This window comes from Prionailurus viverrinus, chromosome F1 (assembly GCF_022837055.1).
Source record: "Prionailurus viverrinus isolate Anna chromosome F1, UM_Priviv_1.0, whole genome shotgun sequence".
In the NCBI taxonomy this organism is placed as follows: domain Eukaryota; kingdom Metazoa; phylum Chordata; class Mammalia; order Carnivora; family Felidae; genus Prionailurus; species Prionailurus viverrinus.
The window spans coordinates 27,958,282-27,979,837 of NC_062577.1; the positions used below are offsets into that span (position 1 = coordinate 27,958,282).

General features: G+C 36.0%; 1 protein-coding gene across 7 annotated transcripts in view; it reads right to left on the reverse strand.

Annotated features, from left to right (window-relative positions):
- The window catches only part of RPS6KC1 (ribosomal protein S6 kinase C1), a 380,719-nt gene that overhangs the window by 328,122 nt on the left and 31,041 nt on the right, over window positions 1-21,556 (reverse strand). For all 7 annotated transcript variants that reach the window (XM_047840895.1, XM_047840893.1, XM_047840894.1 and 4 more), the window contains exons 4-5: window positions 18,199-18,314; window positions 9,262-9,355 (exon numbers count right to left, since the gene is read on the reverse strand). In XM_047840895.1, coding sequence (XP_047696851.1) covers window positions 9,262-9,355; window positions 18,199-18,314 — 210 coding nt within the window. The remainder of the gene's footprint in view (window positions 1-9,261; window positions 9,356-18,198; window positions 18,315-21,556) is intronic.

Sequence of the window (21,556 nt, forward strand, 5' to 3'; positions counted from 1 at the left end):
AGTGAAAAAGGCAAATAATTTCCTAGACTATTGCAAAAATAATTTCTGCCTCGGTGACCCCCTGAGAAGATCTCTAGAATACCCAAGGGTCTAAAGACCATACTTGGAGAGCCACTGATCTATATATCATTCAATAAGATTGACAATAGAGTTACATACAAATTAAATTTGGGAACAGCTATGCAATCTGCATCACCATTGAATGTTGACTTCCAAGTTCCTCAGAAAAGACAATATATTAAAAAGAAAATTATTTCCTCAAGATCATATCCCAAGCCAAACTTAAAGGTAGATTAGACTATACAATTCTAGAATAGGGATCAGCAAACTTCTTTTCTGAGGACCAGAGAGTGAATATTTTAGGTTTTGTGGGCCACATGATCTATGTCACAACAAATCAACTCTGTTGTTGTAGTACAAAAGCAGCCACAGATAATATGTAAATGAATACGCATGGCTGTGTTCCAGTAACACTTTATTTATGGATGTTGAAATGTGAATTCCATGTAATTTTCACATGCCATAAAATAATATCCTTTTGAATACTGTCAATCATTGTAAAATGTAAAAACCATTCTTAGCTATTAGGTCACATAAAAACAAGTGGCAGGTCAGATTTGGCCCACAGGCCATAGTTTGTCAACTTATTATAGACTTAAATTGCTTACTTCATTTCAAATAAAGTAAGTTAGGGTAAAAACATGTTACTGGCAGCTAAACTCAAATTTCAAATCAACTTTAGACACTACTTTGGCACCCTGTCAACATATCCTGTTTTCAGGGGCTTTTCTCAAATCCGTGGAATGCCCATAAAGAACTAATTTTGTTCTCTAAAAGCAAAACACTTCATTAAATCCACAAGCTGAGAAGAGATTCATTGGATCTGGTGGAAATCTTTTCAATCTCTGACATTTCAACTGTACAGACAGCTCTTCAAAATCAGAATCTTTTACAGCAATCTACAAAATTATTTAACCACTGTTCTGAGAAATACATAAATTTCATAAAAGATTTTGTTAATGATTTCAAAACATTTTACATATTCCAATGCACACTTATTTCCTTAAATGGGGGTATTATATAACCTGGTCCATTGATATTAATAAACAAATAGACAAAGTTTAAAAAATAAGTTCTGGTTTATACAGCTAATCATAAAAGAAAGGAAACACTGTTATAGATCTTTTGTCTGCTCTCCAGTGTCTTGTCACTATAACCTTCACATCATCTATCACACTGTACTGTTTCATGTTTTGCCTGATTTTCCTTTCTAACAGGAACAATAATACCAAAGGGCAAAGGGGTAAAATTATGTGTACTCAGTTTCTTGGCTTTTGACCACAAAAATCTAGTGGCATAGTCTTATTTCCTCTCTTACCTTTCCAATCTTATTTTGTTAGCAAAGGAAATCATGATTACATAAAATTGGATCAGAAGAGCAAGACCAGCAAAATACCTGGGAAGAATATCAGATAATGAAATAAAGTAATAATTAATAATAATATTCAAATAATTTCCTTTTCACATTCTACCTAATTCTAAATGAAGAATCTTTCAAAGTGAGCAAAGAAAAACTAGCATGTTAGAAAGAGGAATTTTTCTAGCCCAACTACGAGAGGAGCAAAGGGAAGCAAAAAGACTTCTGATTTAACCCTTTTGGAAGACAATTTGACAATGCGTATTCAGATGCAGAAAATCTTTATACCTTTGACCCAGAAATTCAACAATTATACCAAAAATAACCAGAGATACGATCAAAGATCTATATTTGAGAATCATCATCACAAAAATTAGTGAAAATTTGGAAATAACAAATTCCTAACAATAAGAGATTATGGTACATCCCTTTGATAAAGTATTATACAGCTATTAAAAATTATGTTACAAATGAATATTTAATGCTAAAGTATTCATGATCTATTATGCAAAAATAATAAACTGCAAAGCAGTATATACATATACTATAATTCTAATTTTAAAACAAAAACAGAAAAAAAGGCTAGAGAGGTAGCCTAACGGTAATTTTCTCTGTATGGTGGGATTACAGGTGACTCTTACCACATCGCTTTCATGTGTATGACAAGCTCTTAAGGCTCTGTATTTGAAGGCTATCAAAGGAGATGCAACAAGGGCTAAAACTGGGAATTTGTTTGTGAACGAATATATGCTATACAAACATAATTTATGCAATATAGGCCCATACGTATCACCCAGCAGCCAGTGCCAAGGAATTCCTAACTTAAGAGAGAAGACAGAAACGATTACAGACAGATTTGTCTGAAGCAGACTAACCCTTGACATTTCTTCCTCGCCTACCTTCTTCCTTTAATTCTCTTCTTAAGATGCACCCTACCATATCTCAACCATATCGTAAGTCGAACCCTATCATATCTCAACCATACACTGCAACCAATCATCTTCTAGGAAATCTCTTCTGCATTTAAGCAATTTCTAAATTCCCTTCTTCTCAATGAAGTATTCCCCAATCACCTCAAGAACGCTCCCCTTTCACTACCACAGTAATGAATTATTTATACACACACACACACACACACACACACACACACTCAGTACCTAGTTTTTTTCACCTTATATCCTTAATACAGCTACTTATCACAGTGCTTGCTCACCTCCTTGAATTCACGGTCCTGTCATTCAACCTGTTTTATACAAAGCTACATAGAAATATCACGGAAAGTGGAGACTAGCTTCCTAAAACCCAGAAAGAAAGCTAATAAGATAGAGCAGCAAACAAGAGGTTCTCAGTTAAGGTGAGTAGGAAGAACACTGTGGATAAGGCAGGGCAACAACTGACAATTCAGACACTATTTGTCAAAAGTTAAACCAACCTGAAGTCAATCCATGTTTAAAGGGGCCCTCTGGAGCCATCATGAGAGTAAAAGGTACATCCTTCACCAACACCATCAAGACAAAAACCTAAGCCTTTTTGGGAAGGGATGGGAGGGGGAAGAGTCAAAGGTTCTATGAAAGCGTTCTGCCTCCAGGTTCATATCACAGAGATTCAAGTCTCAGGGCTATTAGAGGGCCCCAGGTGACCGGTTAAAAAGCAGCTACAGACATGAGGGGTTTATATAGCATCCCAGTTCACCTACCTACCTTCACCTTCTGTGCTTTGAACTGCTCAGAGTAGGGCAGTCTAGTGAAATCTGTCTAGGACACCACCTCTGAAAGACAGGCACCAGGGGAAAAGGTTGAGTTGCTATAGAATAAATCTTTATACTATAAACTATCAGAAATCTGTATTTGAAGACCATCTGCAAAAAGAGATCGGTTTCCTTTAGAACAACAGGTGGTCTCTCATGGTCAACTATATATAAAATACATGGCCTCATTATTATTAGCTGATAGCTTTCACTGAGCACTGAGGTTCAGTCAACGAAAGGGAATTTCTACTTTTCCTAGTAGCAATGACTCATGCTTCACACACAAAGCAAAATATCTAGCCAGCAGAACAAAGGTCACCCTGAGGGAGAAGACATACATATCAATCTCCATTAAGAAACAAGCCCTTATAAATATGATTTTAGGCGAATACCCAAATCTCATAATTAAGATTCTGTACCTGATTATCAACTTATCATTTAGAAATAGCCACTGTTACTAAGAAGTACCATTCCTTTGATATTTCACATTTTTATAATGTCCTGGGGACAAGTCTTTGCTTCACCCTTGAAAATTTATGAAAAGAGGATGAGAATATCTACTGCATATTTGGTGAAAAACGAAGTTCAGAAAGTAACATATCAATCAAAATTACAGCCCTAATACTGTTATCTTCTCATGAACAACAAGGATCTATGAGTTGGCTTTCCTTTCTATCTAATGAACTTCTTACGCTGCTACTCTCCATAATCTCTGCAAATCAATCCTGCTACCAGAGCACAAGCCACTCACACTGGGAGTTCTATACCAAATATGTATTCTCACTGCCTCCCTCTCCATAAAACTAAATCTCTTCTTTCAAAATATATTTTTTATGATTGCTACTGAATACCCGGAGTGCCTAGACTGCCTTAGGCACATGGCTTAACTTCTCTGAAATTCCAATTTTTAATTGTGGAATAAGGGATTTATCTGTGTCATTCTTGATGTTCTTTCTACTCTCAAACACTTCCCATGACATATTATCAATTTTTTTTATTTGCCCCACCCAACCCCTAAAATCCAATATTATCCTCAATAGCCCTAGGGTTTATAAGAGTCAATATTTATAATTTGCATCATTTGTTTTACATGCACACATACAATGACACCTTCTAATTTATGTTTATCTTAAGAATAATAATCTGTTCTTTTTTACCTATTTTAAACTCCTTCACCAAAGAAAATTCAACTAACAAGGGAAAATAGATAAACGTTAGGCAGATAAGCACTTAAGAGAAAAAGGAACTTCTAACTGAATAAGCATACTCTATCATAATACAAGAGGGCCTAGAATAATCGCAGTAACAAGATTTAGGGTTCTCATGGTGCCACCTAGTGGATACTTGCGCTAAATCCTGCTTTAAATTTAAAATTACTTTCAATTAGGCTTTCTGTATTTTTGTCATTTTACACTACTCCATGGTGCACACACTTCAAGTTCGTCTCAAAAATAGATTTAGGCTATTAAGTAGTGAACCAACTTAAGAATATTCCTTTTTAAAATGAACCTGCCTGAAAGCATCAACTTTGAATCAACCAAATGAAATACAAATAATAAAAAGAAAAATATAATAATAAAATGACACTTTGATACAGAAGATTTTTTCTCAAACTTAAATAACTAGACACCTTTCCAATTAGTCTCCCTTAATGCTTTAAAACTAATCAAAATTATCCAAATTAATACAGTTTACCTCTAATCTTCAAGATTTAATGGAAAGAATTCTTATCCCACCATTGAATAAAAATACAAATCTTGAACTGAGAGTGATTTTAGAGATCCCTTACACAGACCAGAAATAGATGCTATTCTCAAAATGTACATCTCATTTACTCTAAAATGGTTCATTCAAGACAGCTTAATAGATTCTTTCTTGTGTCTACAGTTGCTACAATTGAACACCCAGGGAGCTCTTAATCCACAATTTACAGGCCACACACACACACACACACACACACACACACACACACAAAGGTAGATCTGGCTACTCCCAGGAGACATTGAAGAATATTCCACACATGAGATCTTACATATAAGAAACTGACCTCTCAGTTTCTATTTGTGATTACGATCATCTAATTATTTCTCTGGTTTTCTGCGTACACCTGGAAAATGTCCCTCCCACAACTGCAAAGGAAGTCAAGTCACGTATTAGGAAGAGGAAATGACACAGGTTACCAGATGAGAGTCTACCAACATCAAAGGCTCCAATATCAAGGCCATCATGGCAGTAAAGCAACCTACATCCTTCAAACGGGCCAACAGATGAGAGAAACATGTCAAGAAGCTCAATTCCCATGCACCATTTTGGCCAGGTTTCTACAAATGTCATGGTAACTTCATAGCTAAGTTTAATCAAACGAAAAGATGCAAGTTTAAAAAGGAAATAAGATGTTAACAATCAAGTAAATCTTCTTTCATCTTTAAATATATATATAGTTTAATTTCTCTGGACAGAGGATATGAAAAGTAACCAGCATTTCATTTTAAAAACATAAAACAATATAAACTTTTTATCTAAAAACCTACTGAATAATTTTATAATTCTCAATTTCATATTAAATAAAATACACTTACCAGTTAATCACCAAATTATTCGTTTTATGGAACCTTAAAGGGGTTTCCACTATCCCATTACAATCAAATGATAATTTTTTTCAAAGTCATTAATCCAGCTCTTTATGTTTTCCTCAGAAAACTTTCCTTCAAGGTAAATTAAGACCTGTTGATTGCATTTTTATGGTACTAATAAAAATAATGATCACTTAGCCTCTACATCTGTTCTCTGAGAGGTGATATACTTGCCATGTCATTCTAACTCTACTGAAGGACCTTGAAACAGCAGACTATATATTAAGATTTGCCCCTCTGGCTCATTTGACTGGCAAACTAAATCACAAGTGTGAAAAATGAATACACCTTTGAAACACCGTTTAAAATACTACACTCCGAGGAGATGTTATGGAGTGAATCACCTCCTCACATTTTGGCTCTAAATCCAAACCCCGAGCACTTGCCACCACAATCCCTCTACAACCCTCTGTTTCACTGCATACCTGTGGGGCTTGGCTGGCTGCCAGCTTTCCCTGCTCTTTGGCTAGCACAGGCCCTCTCCCTTGGTTGTCTCTGGAGTTTGCAGACCTTTTGGTAGGAAAGTATATCTTCCACTTACCCAGTATGCCAGACAATCTCATGATATTTAAAAGCCATTTCCCCTCTCAAATAACAATGAATTTGCAAGCTGTTTGACACTCCGATCTGTATTTGTCAACAAGGTCTTTCAGCAGGATTAATTAGTCAGGCGTAAAGGCTTTTAAAGGGAGGGGGGATTAAAAAAAATCTAAGCTTTAACTGCCTTTCCAGTTCCATGTTTTGCATTCTTCATGGATCACAGTGTGTTTCAGAGATGGTAATACAGCTAGAAAACTAAGCTATGCACTGAAAGGATAAAATGTCAGTATTACTTTTAGGTAGCGTAAGTCTTTTCTGATGTTTTTAACAAAAAGGTAGCCCCTAATTTCTCTCATAAAAGCATAATCCTAAAAGATAAATCCTTTCGTGGGGCACCTGGGTGGCTCAGTAGGTGGGGCGTCGGACTCTTGATTTCAGCTCAGGTCATGATCTCATGGTTTGTAAGGTCAAGCCCTGCATGGGGGTGGGAAGGGATTCTCTCTCTCCCTCTCTCTCTGTCCCTCTCCCCCACCCCCGCTCGCCCATGCTTTCTCTCAAATAAATAAAACTAGGAGAAAAAAAAAAAAGATAAATCCTTTCAAGGAAAACCCATCTTTTTGAAACTTCAAAAGGTAAATTCCGAAACAACTGTTTTAGGAAGAATGGCCCATATGGCCCCAATGTACCAGAGGCAGTCCTAGTTTAAGCTTGTTGTCTTGTACTTATTAAAGTACCCTCTTTAGTTCTCAGAAGTGTCCCACTCTGGACAACAAATTACAAGCTCATCCTATTTTTTTTTTTTTTTACCACATTTTTACCACAGTCACATTTGAACTCTGAACATTCTTCCATATTCTAGAACACCATCCCAAGAAAACTCATTCCTAATAATAATGCTCCTCTCTTCTCTTCCAGACTATAAAGAAGGACAAAAGACCTATGTATCATTCCCATCCATGAAGACTTTACACTAGAATAGGTTCCTGAGATATACATCTCCCATCATGGCTGACTCTCACCTAGTAAAAAAGGATTATTATGAATATTAAAAGAATATAACAATTCCCAAATCACGTAACCTTAGATTCCTATAACAAAACACAAGAGGAGAGAAACTAAGAAACATTCTAAAATTTCTAAAAACTGTACTCCTCATTGAACACTCTCCTATGAATCTTTGTAACTCTATTTGTCCACTATTGGATGTCACCAAATCACCACATTTACAGGGAGAAAATACCTTCTCCCTCTTCTCAGGAACAGAGTATCTCTGAGGCAACAGCCCGATCTGGTTATCCCGAATAAGTTACCTTCCAAGAAACTAGCTCTAGAAACAATCACATTGGGATCCCCAGCAGAAAGTAGGTTTTCCAAAGCCTAGCAAGGATCACAGATCAAAACAGCTCACAGGAAAAAGGTATTTGTTTTTTCCGAAAAACATAATGGATTATAAATATGTACAATGTAAATAAATACATGTGAACAAATTACTGTAAGCAATGTTTTTCTACAACCTTGGCTGATTTATGATTTAGTATGGAGTCAAAAGTATTGAGGATCTGGGGCGCCTGGGTGGCGCAGTCAGTTGAGCGTCCAACTTCAGCCAGGTCACGATCTCGCGGTGAGTTCGAGCCCCGCGTCGGGCTCTGTGCTGACAGCTCAGAGCCTGGAGCCTGTTTCCGATTCTGTGTCTCCCTCTCTCTCTGCCCCTCCCCTGTTCATGCTCTGTCTCTCTCTGTCCCAAAAATAAATAAACGTTGAAAAAAAAAAAATTTTTAAAAAAAAAAAAGTATTGAGGATCTAATGGAAACCGCTGGGCCTAAGGTGCCCATACAAAACACAGAACACTAGGTGTAGATGAACAGACTTTGCTTTTAAGTCAATGGGAGCCATCGTGAAAAACAAGAAGAGCTCATCACTTCTCAGTGTGGTAGCACCAAAAGATTCAGCCTACACAACGAATGGGAATTTGCTGTTCCTCCCAAATTAAGATGCCAATGTACAGCAAGAAATCTGTATCAGTGTGTCTGTTGATGTATGACATCAGTACATATCCCCACAAAAACATCACTACAATGAGATTACGGCTACCTCCCATATTAGAGTCGTAAAGCATCCTCCTCAGCCATAAACTGTTATTCATGAAAGCGATCAAGAAATAGCTAGTCTATGATTTTACTTTTATAGAAACCAAACCTAAGCCACTTCAAACAAATCTAATTACCTATTTTTAAAGACTCTCCCTCCCTATCCCCAAATCTTTTTTTTTTTTGTTGTTTTTTCATTCCAAAATCTTCCCTGGATGAAAACCAGCTAAGGAAATCTAAAGACCAAAATGTATGTATTTTAAATCTTCATAAAAATTCAAGGATGGCTTAACAAAGGAATAAAACAAGAGATTATGCATTCTTGAATTAAAGTGATTAGAATTTAAAAAACTGCTTTGGTTTAGACTTATGTTATTATAAAACATACTAAAAACACTAGAACTGCCTTAGGTTTACTCTTTCTAGGAACATGACTAAACTTTTAAAGCCAGTTTTGAAATTAATTGTCTAAAAGTCAGATGCTGCTAAATAAACTTTAGCAAGGTATTCTTACACCAGACAATATAAATTCTGAACACTTATTATGCCATATTTCATCAAATCTAATATGCCATTAGATGTAGGACAAATCATTATTTTATATATCACTAAGAAAGAAAAAAGCTGTCAATTAAATGTAAGAAGGTATCATCAACCCAATATCACGCACCAAGTGATACTAGGTGATACTACTAAAACGTGAAGAACAAAAAGCATCTTAGAATTGATAAAATACTCTCAAATTCCTACAGCCATCTATTCTTTTGCAATTCAAATACGATTTATAGTCTTCTCCAATCAAAACCACTGCAATGAAAAAAAATTAAAATATCCTACCTTCAGTACTACACTCCGGAAAGCTATCAACAAGGGAATCCGAATAAGCTTCCGCAGGTCCAATCAATTCAGAACCATCATTAACTATTCCACCCTAAAAAGAGAAGAATAATTGTGTATCATTGTCAGTAAGGGTTTTATTTTTAAATGAGTAATAAATTAACAATAGTTATCTCAACTGAGTACGTATAAGGATTACAGAAACCATTCATCTGTTAAACCAGATTACATTTGCTTTTAAAAAATCAATAGAAATATCAATATTGATTCATCAACTGTAAAAAATGTACCACACCAATGCAAGATGTTAATAACAGGGGAATCTCTGTGAAAGGGAAAGGGGTATACAGAAAAGCACTATATTTTCCTCACAATTTTTCTGTAAATTAAACTACTCTAAAAAATAATCTATTATTAAAATCTAGCATTAACCAATGTGAATTCAAAAGGAATATTATCATGTTTATATCATGTGCCTTTTTATAAAAGCACATGTATAAAAACCTATCTAAAGTACTCATTTAAGGGGCGCCTGGGTGGCGCAGTCGGTTAAGCGTCCAACTTCAGCCAGGTCACGATCTCACGGTCCGGGAGTTCGAGCCCCGCGTCAGGCTCTGGGCTGATGGCTCAGAGCCTGGAGCCTGTTTCCGATTCTGTGTCTCCCTCTCTCTCTGCCCCTCCCCCGTTCATGCTCTGTCTCTCTCTGTCCCAAAAATAAATAAACTTTGGGAAAAAAAATTAAAAAAATAAAAAAATTAAGTACTCATTTAAAAAATGCAGAAAACACACAGAGACACACACACACCAGCTACAGACTATTACTCAACATTCTTAGTGTCTGGTCATTCTATTTAGTGATAAATGATGGGACTCTATTAGAAGTCATTTAATTTTATCAAATTAAAAACTAACATATATCACATAGCACCTCAGTGATTCCAGAAGCACCCTAAATTTGAAACCTATTTAGACATAATATAAAACTAAACAAACCTAAGATATTTGTATTAAAGCAACACATTTTTTAAACGTTTATTTATTATTTTTGAGAGACAGAGAGAGAGCATGAATGGGGGAGGGGCAGAGAGAGAGAGAGAGACACAGAATCTGAAGCAAGCTCTAGGCTCTGAGCTGTCAGCACAGAGCCTGACACGGGGCTCGAACCACGAACCATGAGATCATGACTTGAGCCAAAGTCGGACACTTAATTGACTAAGCTACCCAGGTGCCCCAAAGCAACACATTTTTAATAACTATAAAATAACTATATTTTAATAAAATATAAAAACTATTTTGATTCCTTATGTGACCATTATTTCAATTCTGTATCTAGGTTTGCAAATTCAACCTTCAAAAAACTGTTTTCGGGGCGCCTGGGTGGCGCAGTCGGTTAAGCGTCCGACTTCAGCCAGGTCACTATCTCACGGTCCGTGAGTTCGAGCCCCGCGTCAGGCTCTGGGCTGATGGCTCGGAGCCTGGAGCCTGTTTCCGATTCTGTGTTTCCCTCTCTCTCTGGCCCTCCCCCGTTCATGCTCTGTCTCTCTCTGTCCCAAAAATAAATAAAAAACGTTGAAAAAAAAAAAAAAAAAAAAAAACTGTTTTCTCTCACACCGTGTGCAACTAGAAAATGCTACTTATCAAGAAAGTGGTGCTGGGGGGCGCCTGGGTGGCGCAGTCGGTTAAGCGTCCGACTTCAGCCAGGTCACGATCTTGCGGTCTGTGAGTTCGAGCCCCACGTCGGGCTCTGGGCTGATGGCTCAGAGCCTGGAGACTGTTTCCGATTCTGTGTCTCCCTCTCTCTCTGCCCCTCCCCCGTTCATGCTCTGTCTCTCTCTGTCCCAAAAATAAATAAACGTTGAAAAAAAAAAATTTTTTTTAATAAAAAAAAAAAAAAAAAAAGAAAGTGGTGCTGGTATGTTTTGTGCTGTGGTTTTACGACTGTTTCAATCATGAGTATAAGGACTTAAAATCCTTAAATAATTATAACTAAAATAATAGCTCTTTTGCTCCGTAACATCTTTCATTCTACCTTCCACCAACAGTTCTATGTCCCCAAACACTACTACCAGGATAGTAAAACTCACGAAAAATACAAGACCTCTTTTTCCTCTCTCCTTCAGCACAAAGAACTTAACTATCTTTAGTTATAATCAAAAGTCTCCCTACCAGCTTATCTTTAAGAAAGAGAAATTTGAAATGGTTCCTCTAAAATTACCAAATTTTACTTCCCAGAGTGTTAAATGAACTGAAACTTTAAAAACAATTATTCCCTTTAGACGCAAGAATTTATACACTTTATTCTATTTGTGAATTAAAATATTCAAATCACAGTTTGTATCTGAATTTTTCTCCAAAAAAGAAGAGTCTCTATTTTAGACTAAGCCATAAACCAAATCTGAAGCAAATCTGCAAATATTCTGAGAATTTTACCAGACAAAGCTGATTTTATTTATAATCTCAGTTTACAGAAAGTGCCTTTCAACCATTAACTACCTCTTCTACTATCAGAGATATGGACTTTGTTACCTGTCTATAAAATGGGATTATTATTTATAACTTAATATGTTGTCAGGACTAAAAGACTTTATACATGTAAAGTGTCTAGAACAACATAAGCACTCATTTTTTATTTGTTAATATTAGCTGATATAGATCTGTTCACAAGATAAAATAAAAACACAATACTAAAGAATACAAAAAGCTATTTTAGCTCATAATCTTCAAGAAATTTTATTTACTTCATTTAATAAACAACAAATACAGAATAAATCTTTAATTAAACAAAATAATAAAAAACTTTCCATAGGAATTCAAGGTAAGTAGTGGAGAAATACACCACAATTGTATTTTAATCTCTACATTAAATCTCTAGATTAATTGCTATTTTAATCTCTCGATCAAAAACATTAACCACTAGGCGTTCTTTACTATGCAGTAGAAAGAAATTTATTACACAGCATCTCAAAGTTTTTTGTTAATGAAATGTCAACCTAGGGGTGAAGGAGTCCAGGTATAATAGAATAAGCAGATCAGCAAATGCTCTCCCCAAAAGACAATGATACAACTGGAGAAAAATGTCAAAACGACCATCTGAGTGCTCTGGAAATTGACCAAAAACATATAACGAATGAAGAAGTGGTTACCCATAAAAAAACACAAAATCACAGGTAAGAACTGTGGGAGCCTGTGGTATTCTTGCCTGGGGTTGCTCCCACCTTCTGTCCCAGCTGGGTTCCCATGGTAATTATACAAGGGCAAGACAAGCCTTGAAATTCAGCAGATTCACTTGCAGAGGAGGCAAGCATGATTTGGACTGAAGCACAGAAGTCGTCCACCCCAAACAGTATTATCAGTAATAGTAGCGATCCCAGCACCAATGCACAGTGGCTCAGCAAGCATGAGGTTCCAGCAAGCAAAGGACCAGCGTATTAGCCAGACATTTCACAGGGAGCTACAGAAAGTACACAACCATACGGGTTCTTAACAAGCTCTCTACTCACCCACACAGGAGAGACTAGAGAAGAATCAAGCTATCTACAAACCCCCAACAAACCACAATGGTGCGCACACACACAGAGGAAATGCAAGAGATCTCAAAGATAAGCAAAATCCAGGGCAAACTTAAAAACTGCTTGAATTCTGAAAATATATCAAGAAACATCAGCATATGGAAGAAGCATATACTGGAACAAAGTGTTTAAATACAAAGACCAATCACTGGCTGACCACTAAGCTATGCTGCTATAGGACTAACCCCTAGTTAGCGAGGTTTAAAAATACAATAAAAATTTAAAATTGAGAAGAGATATCAGCAGTTACGCACTGCCAATTAAATTTTTTTAATGTTTATTTCCTTTTGAGAGAGAAAGAGACAGAGGCGTGAGTGGGAGAGAGGCAGAGAGAGAGAGGGAGACACAGAATCTGAAGCAGGCTCCAGGATCTGAGCTGTTAGCACAGAGACTGAAACAGGGCTCGAACTCACCGGGAGATCATGACCTGAGCCGAAGCTGGACGTTTAACCGACTCTCTCTCTCTCAAAAAATAAATAAACATTAAAAAAAAGAAAAAGGAAAAAGAAAGAAACTTCAACAATTAACTGGAGGTTTCAATATCTTACTCTTAATAATTGACAGAACTAGACAGAAAACTAGCAGATACAGAAGACTTAAAGATCACTAACAACTAACTTGAACTAACTAAAATTTACATAAAATTCCACCTGACAACAGAATATACACTCCTTCCAAGCACACATGCAACATTCTCCAGGATAGTTCATATGCTAAGAAATAAATCAAGTCTCAATATATTTAAAAGAACTGAAATCATACATGTGTTCTGACCACGACCACAAGAAAACAAAATTAGAATTCAACAATAAAAGAAACTTTAAAAATTAACAAATACTTGGAAATTAAAGAACACTTTTCTAAATAACCAAAGAGTCTACAGAAAAAAATCACGAAAGCAGAAAATGCATTAAACTGAATAAAAATAAAAACAAAGTGTAAAAGGCTATGCTAAAAGAAAAATTTATAGTTGTAAACACCCATGTTAGATAAGAATAACCATCTCAAATCAGTAATCTAAACTTCCACTTTAAGGAACTAAAGAATTAGATAAAGAACAAAGTAAATCCAAAGCAAGCAAAAGGAAAGAAATAAAGTTTAGAGCAGAAATCAAAATAAAATAGAGAAAATAGAGAGAAAGTAATGAAACCAAGTTGGTCTTTTGAAAAAAATCAACAAAAATATCAAACTTTTAGGTAGACTGACCAAGAAAAAAATACACCAGATACAAATTACCAAAATCATGAATGAAAGAGGGACATCACTAACATACCCATAGAAATCAAAGGCGTTCTGGGGGAATACTATGAACAATTTATGCCAACAAATTACACAATTTAGATGAAAAATTCCTGGGAAGGGACAAGTTACCAAAGTTGATTCAAGTAGAAATAGAATATCATGATAGACTTATAACAAGTAAATAAACTGAATTAAAATTTGAAATCCTCCCAGATCAATTCCAATACTATGTATATACCTAAGAGAAATGAAAAGGTATGTCCACACAAAAAACTTATATGCCAATGGTCATTAACAACATCATTCATAATAACCAAAAGGGAGAGACAACCCAAATGTGCATCAATTGATGAATGGAAAAACAAAATGTAGCATATCCACTAGCCATACAAAGGAATACTATATAGGCACCAAAAAGGAATGGCGTATTGATACATGCTGCAACATGGATTAAACCTGTAAACCACTCACGACAGCATAAAATGCTTAGAGTAATTTTAACCAAAGAAGGGCCAGACTTACACACTGAAAACTGTAAAACACTGCTGAGACTAATTAAAGAACGCCTAAATTAATGGAGTCATTTCATGTTCATGGGTTGGAAGACAATGTTGTTAAAATAATAATTTTCCCCAAACTATAGACCTGATACAATTCCAACCAAAATTCCATCAGAATTTCTTGTTGTTATGGACAAGCTGATGCTAAAATTTTTATGGAAATTCAAAGGATTCAAAATCACTGTAACAATTCTGAAAAAGTATGAATAAAATGAAACAACTTACACTATCCAATTTCAAAACTTGTTATAAAACTATCAAGACAATACAGTACTGTTATAAAAACAGGCACGCAGATCAATAGAAGACGTCAAAAGTCAAGAAATAAACTTGAATAAACTTGAAGAAATAAACTTGAGCTTGAAAACAAGCTCATCATCATTAGCCATTAGGAAATGGAAATAATACTACAGTGAAATACCACGATATACATACTAGAAAAACTATAAATTTAAAAATCATACAACACTAAGTGTTGGTGAAATTGAGTAAGAACCAGAGCCTTCATACATTGCTGGGGAATCTAAAACAGTATGGTCACTCTGGAGAACAGTTTGGCAGTTTCTTAAAAACATAAACTTACCATAAGACCCAGCAATTCCACTCTTCAGAATCTACCCAAGAGACATGAAAACATATATCTACACACAGATTTGTTGGCAGCAATACTAGACAAAGGCCCAAAAAACTGAAAACAAACCAAATGTCTGTCAATTTGCCAATGGATAAACAAAACATAGTATGATCTATATAACAGAATACTTTCCAGCGACATAAAGGAACAGAAGACTGATACGTGATAGAATGTGGATAAAACTCAAAACATTATGTGAGAACATTAAGTGAAAGAAACCAGAACAAAAGACCACATACTGTGTGATTCTGTCTAATTGAAATGTCCTGAAAAGGTAAATCTATAGTCAGAAAACAGGTAAGTAGTTACCTAGGGACGGGGTTGGAAAAGGAGACTGCCAGTAAAGGGGTACAGAGAAACTTGCTTAGGTGGCAGAAATGTGACAGTTGCACAACTCTATAAATGTACTGAAAGTCACTGAATAATGGTACACTTACAATTGGTAAATTTTAAAGTATGTCAATAAAACTGTAAATGCATATATACATACAAACATACATACATCTACATAAACAGCAAAGAATACACATGGAAAGGTATAGATGAAAAACATTTGGCAATAAACTGGTAATTTTTTAAAATGAGTAATGAGTAACAGAGGCTCATTCTAGCACTTTGTAGCACTCCTTCTACTCCTGTGTATGTTAAAAAAAAACAAATCAAATCATTTGACTATGTGGTCATTTGCAATGTGGTAAATACCATCAATGTTTCCACAAACAAACACACAAACAAACAAACAAAAAACCTACACGTTATTGTAGCACACCCTGTGACCTGACTACCCAAAAACCTCCCGTTCATACCTTCATCCACAATCAGAACTAGAAAGCCAAAAGAGTCACACACCCAGACTTTTCTGAAGCTACGGACAGTCCTGTAACCCAGTTCTGGCCTACTGGATGTAAGAAGGACTACCTCTAGGCAGAATGTCTAGGAAAGCTTTTAAAAACTGGCATGCATTCATTTATTGGCCCTTTTCCTTTCACGCCCCAAACAAGGAAGCTACACCTAAGGCTCTGGAGGACATTATTGAGCTCTGTGCCAGCGACATCCTATCTTCCTCACTCAACTTCCCGTTGTAAGAGACAGACACCCCTTTCTTGTTTAAGTTAATATGGTTAAGCTTTTTCATTGTTTATTTAGAGACTGACTACTACTGCTGTGATAATACCCAATCAGTATCCCTCTCTTGCCCAGCAGACTACCTAAAGTATTTCTAATACATTTTCTAAAACTAGCTTGACCTCCCTTGAAGTGCCCAATGTATTCTTTTCTCTTCTTCTGTCTCTCACTGCACAAAGCCTAAAAAGTATCATCCAGCAGCAGTTATAATCAGGAACTGCCAGATCCAAAGGAAACAGAATGAACAGGTAACTTTTATTTAAATTCTTCAAGGTCTAAGATCTCCTATTTTCCTAGACTGATTTTTTTTAGCCCTTGGCATGTGATAATTTGCATGACTGCTTTTCACAATTTCTATAAAGTCATATCCTTCTTGCTTAATAAAGCTGCCTTTTTCTATAAGCATAGACTCCTTGCCACATAGATACGGTTGTAACCAAGAACAAAGGGCAAATACTGTACCAATTTGATTTGGCCTTCTAGCCTAAAGATCTGCAGTATACCATAAACAAAGCCACATTCATCATCTTGGCCTAGTTCACACAGTAATGAAAAATTAAGCGACGAAGTCAATCACTAGAAATCTTGTTACTATAAACTTTCCTATTACTACTTCTATTACTGTAAAGTCATAAGTCTATAATATTTTTCAAAACATCAACTCTCTTTAGTAAATTAAAATATTTTCATATTTTATTTTCATAAAATATTCTTCATAAAAAATATTTTCCTTTGGTAGATCCACTGCCATCAGGAAATTTAAAACTCCCACTACTCATATACCTCACTGGCTGTATGTTCTAACAAATTGCATTTATACAAATAAATTACATTTACACAAAGAAGGAAAAAAACAAGTATGGCACAATCACCTAGCTTTTTTCTAGAAGTCTAAAGGCAATAGGAAAACTGTGGTCATTAAAGACATTGATACCAACTGACGACTTGCACAGGTTCAATGCAGAATAAATCAGAAAACTGTAAAATTATATAAAATTATAAAGAACTCATGGGGCACCTGGGTGGCTCAGTCAGTTGAGGGTCAGACTTTGGCTCAGGTCATGACCTCACAGTTTGTGGGTTCATGCCCTGCATCAGGCTCTGTGCTGTTAGCTTGGAACCTGAAGCCTGCTTCTGACTCTGTGTGTCTCCCTCTCTCTGTGCACCTCCCCGGCTTTCTCTCTCTCTCTCTCTCTCTCTCTCTCTCTCAAAAATAAATAGACATTAAAAATTTTTTTAATTAAAATGATAAAGAACTCAGAATGAAAACCTTACATGTCAAGAAACTGAAAATACTCATATCCAATGATTCTGGTAATATAATTTGTACTAACCTACTTCTCTAAAATTGTATAGTGACCATTTTTGGTCTATCTCTAATACAAAGTAGTACAATTATAACAAATTGAGTATCAACTTACAGTGGTTTCTATCCCAAAGAGTCTACCACTGAAAGACACCTCAAAAAGTGAAGGCAGCAACTGAAATTTCATGATACTTAAATTTTTTTAATGTATTTCAATTATGATAGAGTGAATGAGATAATCTCTAAGCCCTCTGCACCAATTTTTTAAAACCTATGAATCAAAAATCTTATCCATTTCTACACTAAAATCAGAAGATATGCCAAAGACATTGTTGTTTAGCTACTAACTTCTACTTATTTCAGTGAGTAATGAAATCCAACAGTAAGTGACGTTTTGTAAAAAAAAAAAAAAAAAAAAAAAAACTTGCATCCTGCCTTACGACAAATTAGAAAACAGAAATATTTAATAAAGTACAAAATGTTTCAGGAAGACTGTCAAACCTTGAAAAAATCTTCAAGCTGTTTACTGTTATAAAGAGCGGGGATATTGGCAGAGAACTGTAGCAAATCTTCTGCACACTGTCTTCTCTCTTCGATGACAGTTTCATCAAATCGTCCTAGAATGAAATAAGAATCAAGACTTAAGGAAGGAAAGATCAAACGCCAGTTAGTGAAAGTTTACGTTCACAGATCAGAAAGAAGTGACAGGCCTATCACTGCCTTACTACACAGTCTTCTAAAGTCAAGTCTGCACAGAGTCAGAGGTACTCTCACTAAGAAAGAAAATAATGTTTCTCATAAAACAAAAGGCAGAAGTGTCAACTGATAAATCAGTGGTGCAGCCATAGTCGAAGGCCTGTCAATGTAAGAAACCTAACGTTTAAGAAGCTGGTGATTTGAAACTCAAGTTGAAAAGAGAATTATAAAGAAATGAAATGGTTTTCCACAGTAATTTCATACTGTAATTACTCATATAATTTTCCCTTTTCCCACTCTTTTTGATTTATAAAGGAGCCGAAGAGAGGAAATTATGAGAACATCTGTATATCAGTGGGGTCAAAACCCTCAGCTTGAAGCAAAAAGCTTTTAAGCCAAACTCCATGTGCGCGTGACAGCAGGCTTATGGAAAGAAAGACAGTACTCACAGCACCAGTGAGCTCTGATTTACAAGGTGATCGAGAGGTGGTTTTCATAGAATTTTTTTCAATGCTATATGCAATTTGAATGCTGATAAGACATTTTAAAATATGATCATTTTGTACTACTCTTAGATCAGATTACCAGTTGACATTTGTCACAGCTCACGTATCATACTGATTGCAATTCAGGCTTAAAAAATACAAAATAAAAAGAGGAGCACCATCACATTTTAAGTGGCTCTGCAAAACGTTAACAGAAAACTGAGGCACAAAGAGATTCCTCATTATGTAAACCAAGACAAGAATTTGACACTGAACCGCTAAATACCCTCAGCTCAATGCGTCTCATGCTTATGGGGAAGTGTCTACTTCATGAAAACTAACAGAAATGGTTTTAGAGTTAGACCTGGGTGTAAATTCCAGCTCTCTCACCCACTAGCTATAAAATCTTAGATAATTTCTTCATTTGTAAAATGGAGAAAATAAACAATGTACTTAAGACTTCCAGTCCCACGACAGGCACATAACTAGCACTTAAGAAATTAATCACGATGCCTCTGAATGTTGAAGTATCATCACAATGTCTAGCATACAGAGCCTGCTAATTAACTCATACTTGACTATGTCAGTGAGAAAGAACGGTCTTTTAACAGTAGAACATTCTTTCCTAGAAGACAGTCATTTTTCATTAATAAAAAATCTTAACAGTGATCCATAAATAAACTGCTTGCCTTAATGGATGAGTTCCAAAGACAGCAATCCTACAAAATTCCACACATGTGTCCACAGCTACATCTTCCTAGGGAATGAGTCCCTAACTTTTATCAGCATCATCAAAGAGCCCAGAGCCCAGTAAAGGTTAACCGGCAAGCGGCAGTCAATTAGAGGATCTCTAACATTCAAAACGCTGCTTTATTTATACTATACAACAGGCTGCCAGTTGCCAGCCCAGTATCTGTTCGTACCTTCTTCCTTAGTAAAATAATCCCCAATTTCTAACAGCGGACATGGCAACCCCCACCCCCGTCAAGAAACCACTACACTGCCAGCTTGCCTTGCAGCAGTTATATGTGGACATGGACTGAGTTCTGGCCAATAACTGACAAAAAAGTTATATTGTGGCGTCCTGAAAATCTCTTTAAGAGATAGCCTTTTCTTCTTTTTCCTTGTCCCTTTCTAGGAAGGACTACGACATGGGAGGTTAAAAATGACAGAGCAACAAGGCAGGAACTTGGATTCTTGATTACTGTAGAGCTGCCCTGCCTAAAGCTACCTTTGGATCTCATACCATGAGAAAGAAATTGACCTCTATCTGGTTTTAAGTTTCGTCATAAGAAACCAAACCTAATACACGTTATGCTAAATCTATGTTTCTATTAGTTCGTGTGTCATATGCAACAATTCAATTAAACTCAATTCTCCCCAAAAAATCTAAAATGATGTGCTAGCTTATCTAAGAATAATATTATCTGGAAACAAACTTCCAAGAGCCCCTACCCGTAAAGCAAATTTTCTGGCCTGAAAAAATCTAGGTTATTCAGTCTTGGGAAAAATCTACTGGCCAAACAGGTTAAAATAATAGTTAAATATCCATTATTCCTTCTTGTCTAAATAAGAAACTAAGAATACAATGGTACTTATGATTAAAGTCCAATATGTTTAAGCTTTACACAAAAAAGTTAATCCCAGTGCCTATGAGTATTAATAATTTTGTGAACATCTATAGAAAAATCCAGGAAATGTACAAAAAAATCATACTGTATTTTAACCCACAAGACTACCTGATATTATCTTTAAATGCACTATGTACTTGTTGAGAAATTAAAAAAATTTTTTTTTCAACTTTTATTTATTTTTGGGACAGAGAGAGAGCATGAACGGGGGAGGGGCAGAGAGAGAGGGAGACACAGAATCGGAAGCAAGCTCCAGGCTCTGAGCCATCAGCCCAGAGCCTGACGCGGGGCTCGAACTCACGGACCGCGAGATCGTGACCTGGCTGAAGTCGGACGCTCAACCGACTGCGCCACCCAGGCGCCCCGTTGTTGAGAAATTTTCATAGAAAACTCGCTACTTTTTAATGACATCCTAAAAAAATTATCTAGTAGCTAAAACAAATACATATGAATTTGGGAGCTTCAATCCTAAGTGTAATCAATGATTCATCCAACCTCCCTATTAAGCTAGACTAAAATACAAGCAATGAGTGTATCAACTTCCAAAAAGATTAAAGCACATCTTTGTTGTACTTCTATTGATCTATGCATTTCCATTCCACTAAACTTGGACAAGCAGAAATGAATTAAAATATTTTTCAGAATGGAACACAACCAAAAATAAAGGTTTATGTATTAAAAGGTTCAATTACACTGAATCCTACCATCAGAACAAATACGATGAAAGAACATGCTCACTTCTTTGTTCTTAAGATATTTCAGAATAACAGTAACAAAAAATACTATTTGTAACATAAACAAGAAGCAGATGAATTTTAATCGAATAACTACTGGCCTTAATGTATTTAACAAAGGCACCTAATTTTAAAATTTTTGGGGCGCCTGGGTGGCTCAGTCAGTTACGTGTCCGACTTTGGCTCAGGTCATGATCTCGCGGTTTGAGTTCAAGCCCCGCGTCAGGCTCTGTGCTGATGGCTCAGAGCCTGGAGCCTGTTTCGGATTCTGTGTCTCCCTCTCTCTGACCCTCCCCGTTCATGCTCTGTCTCT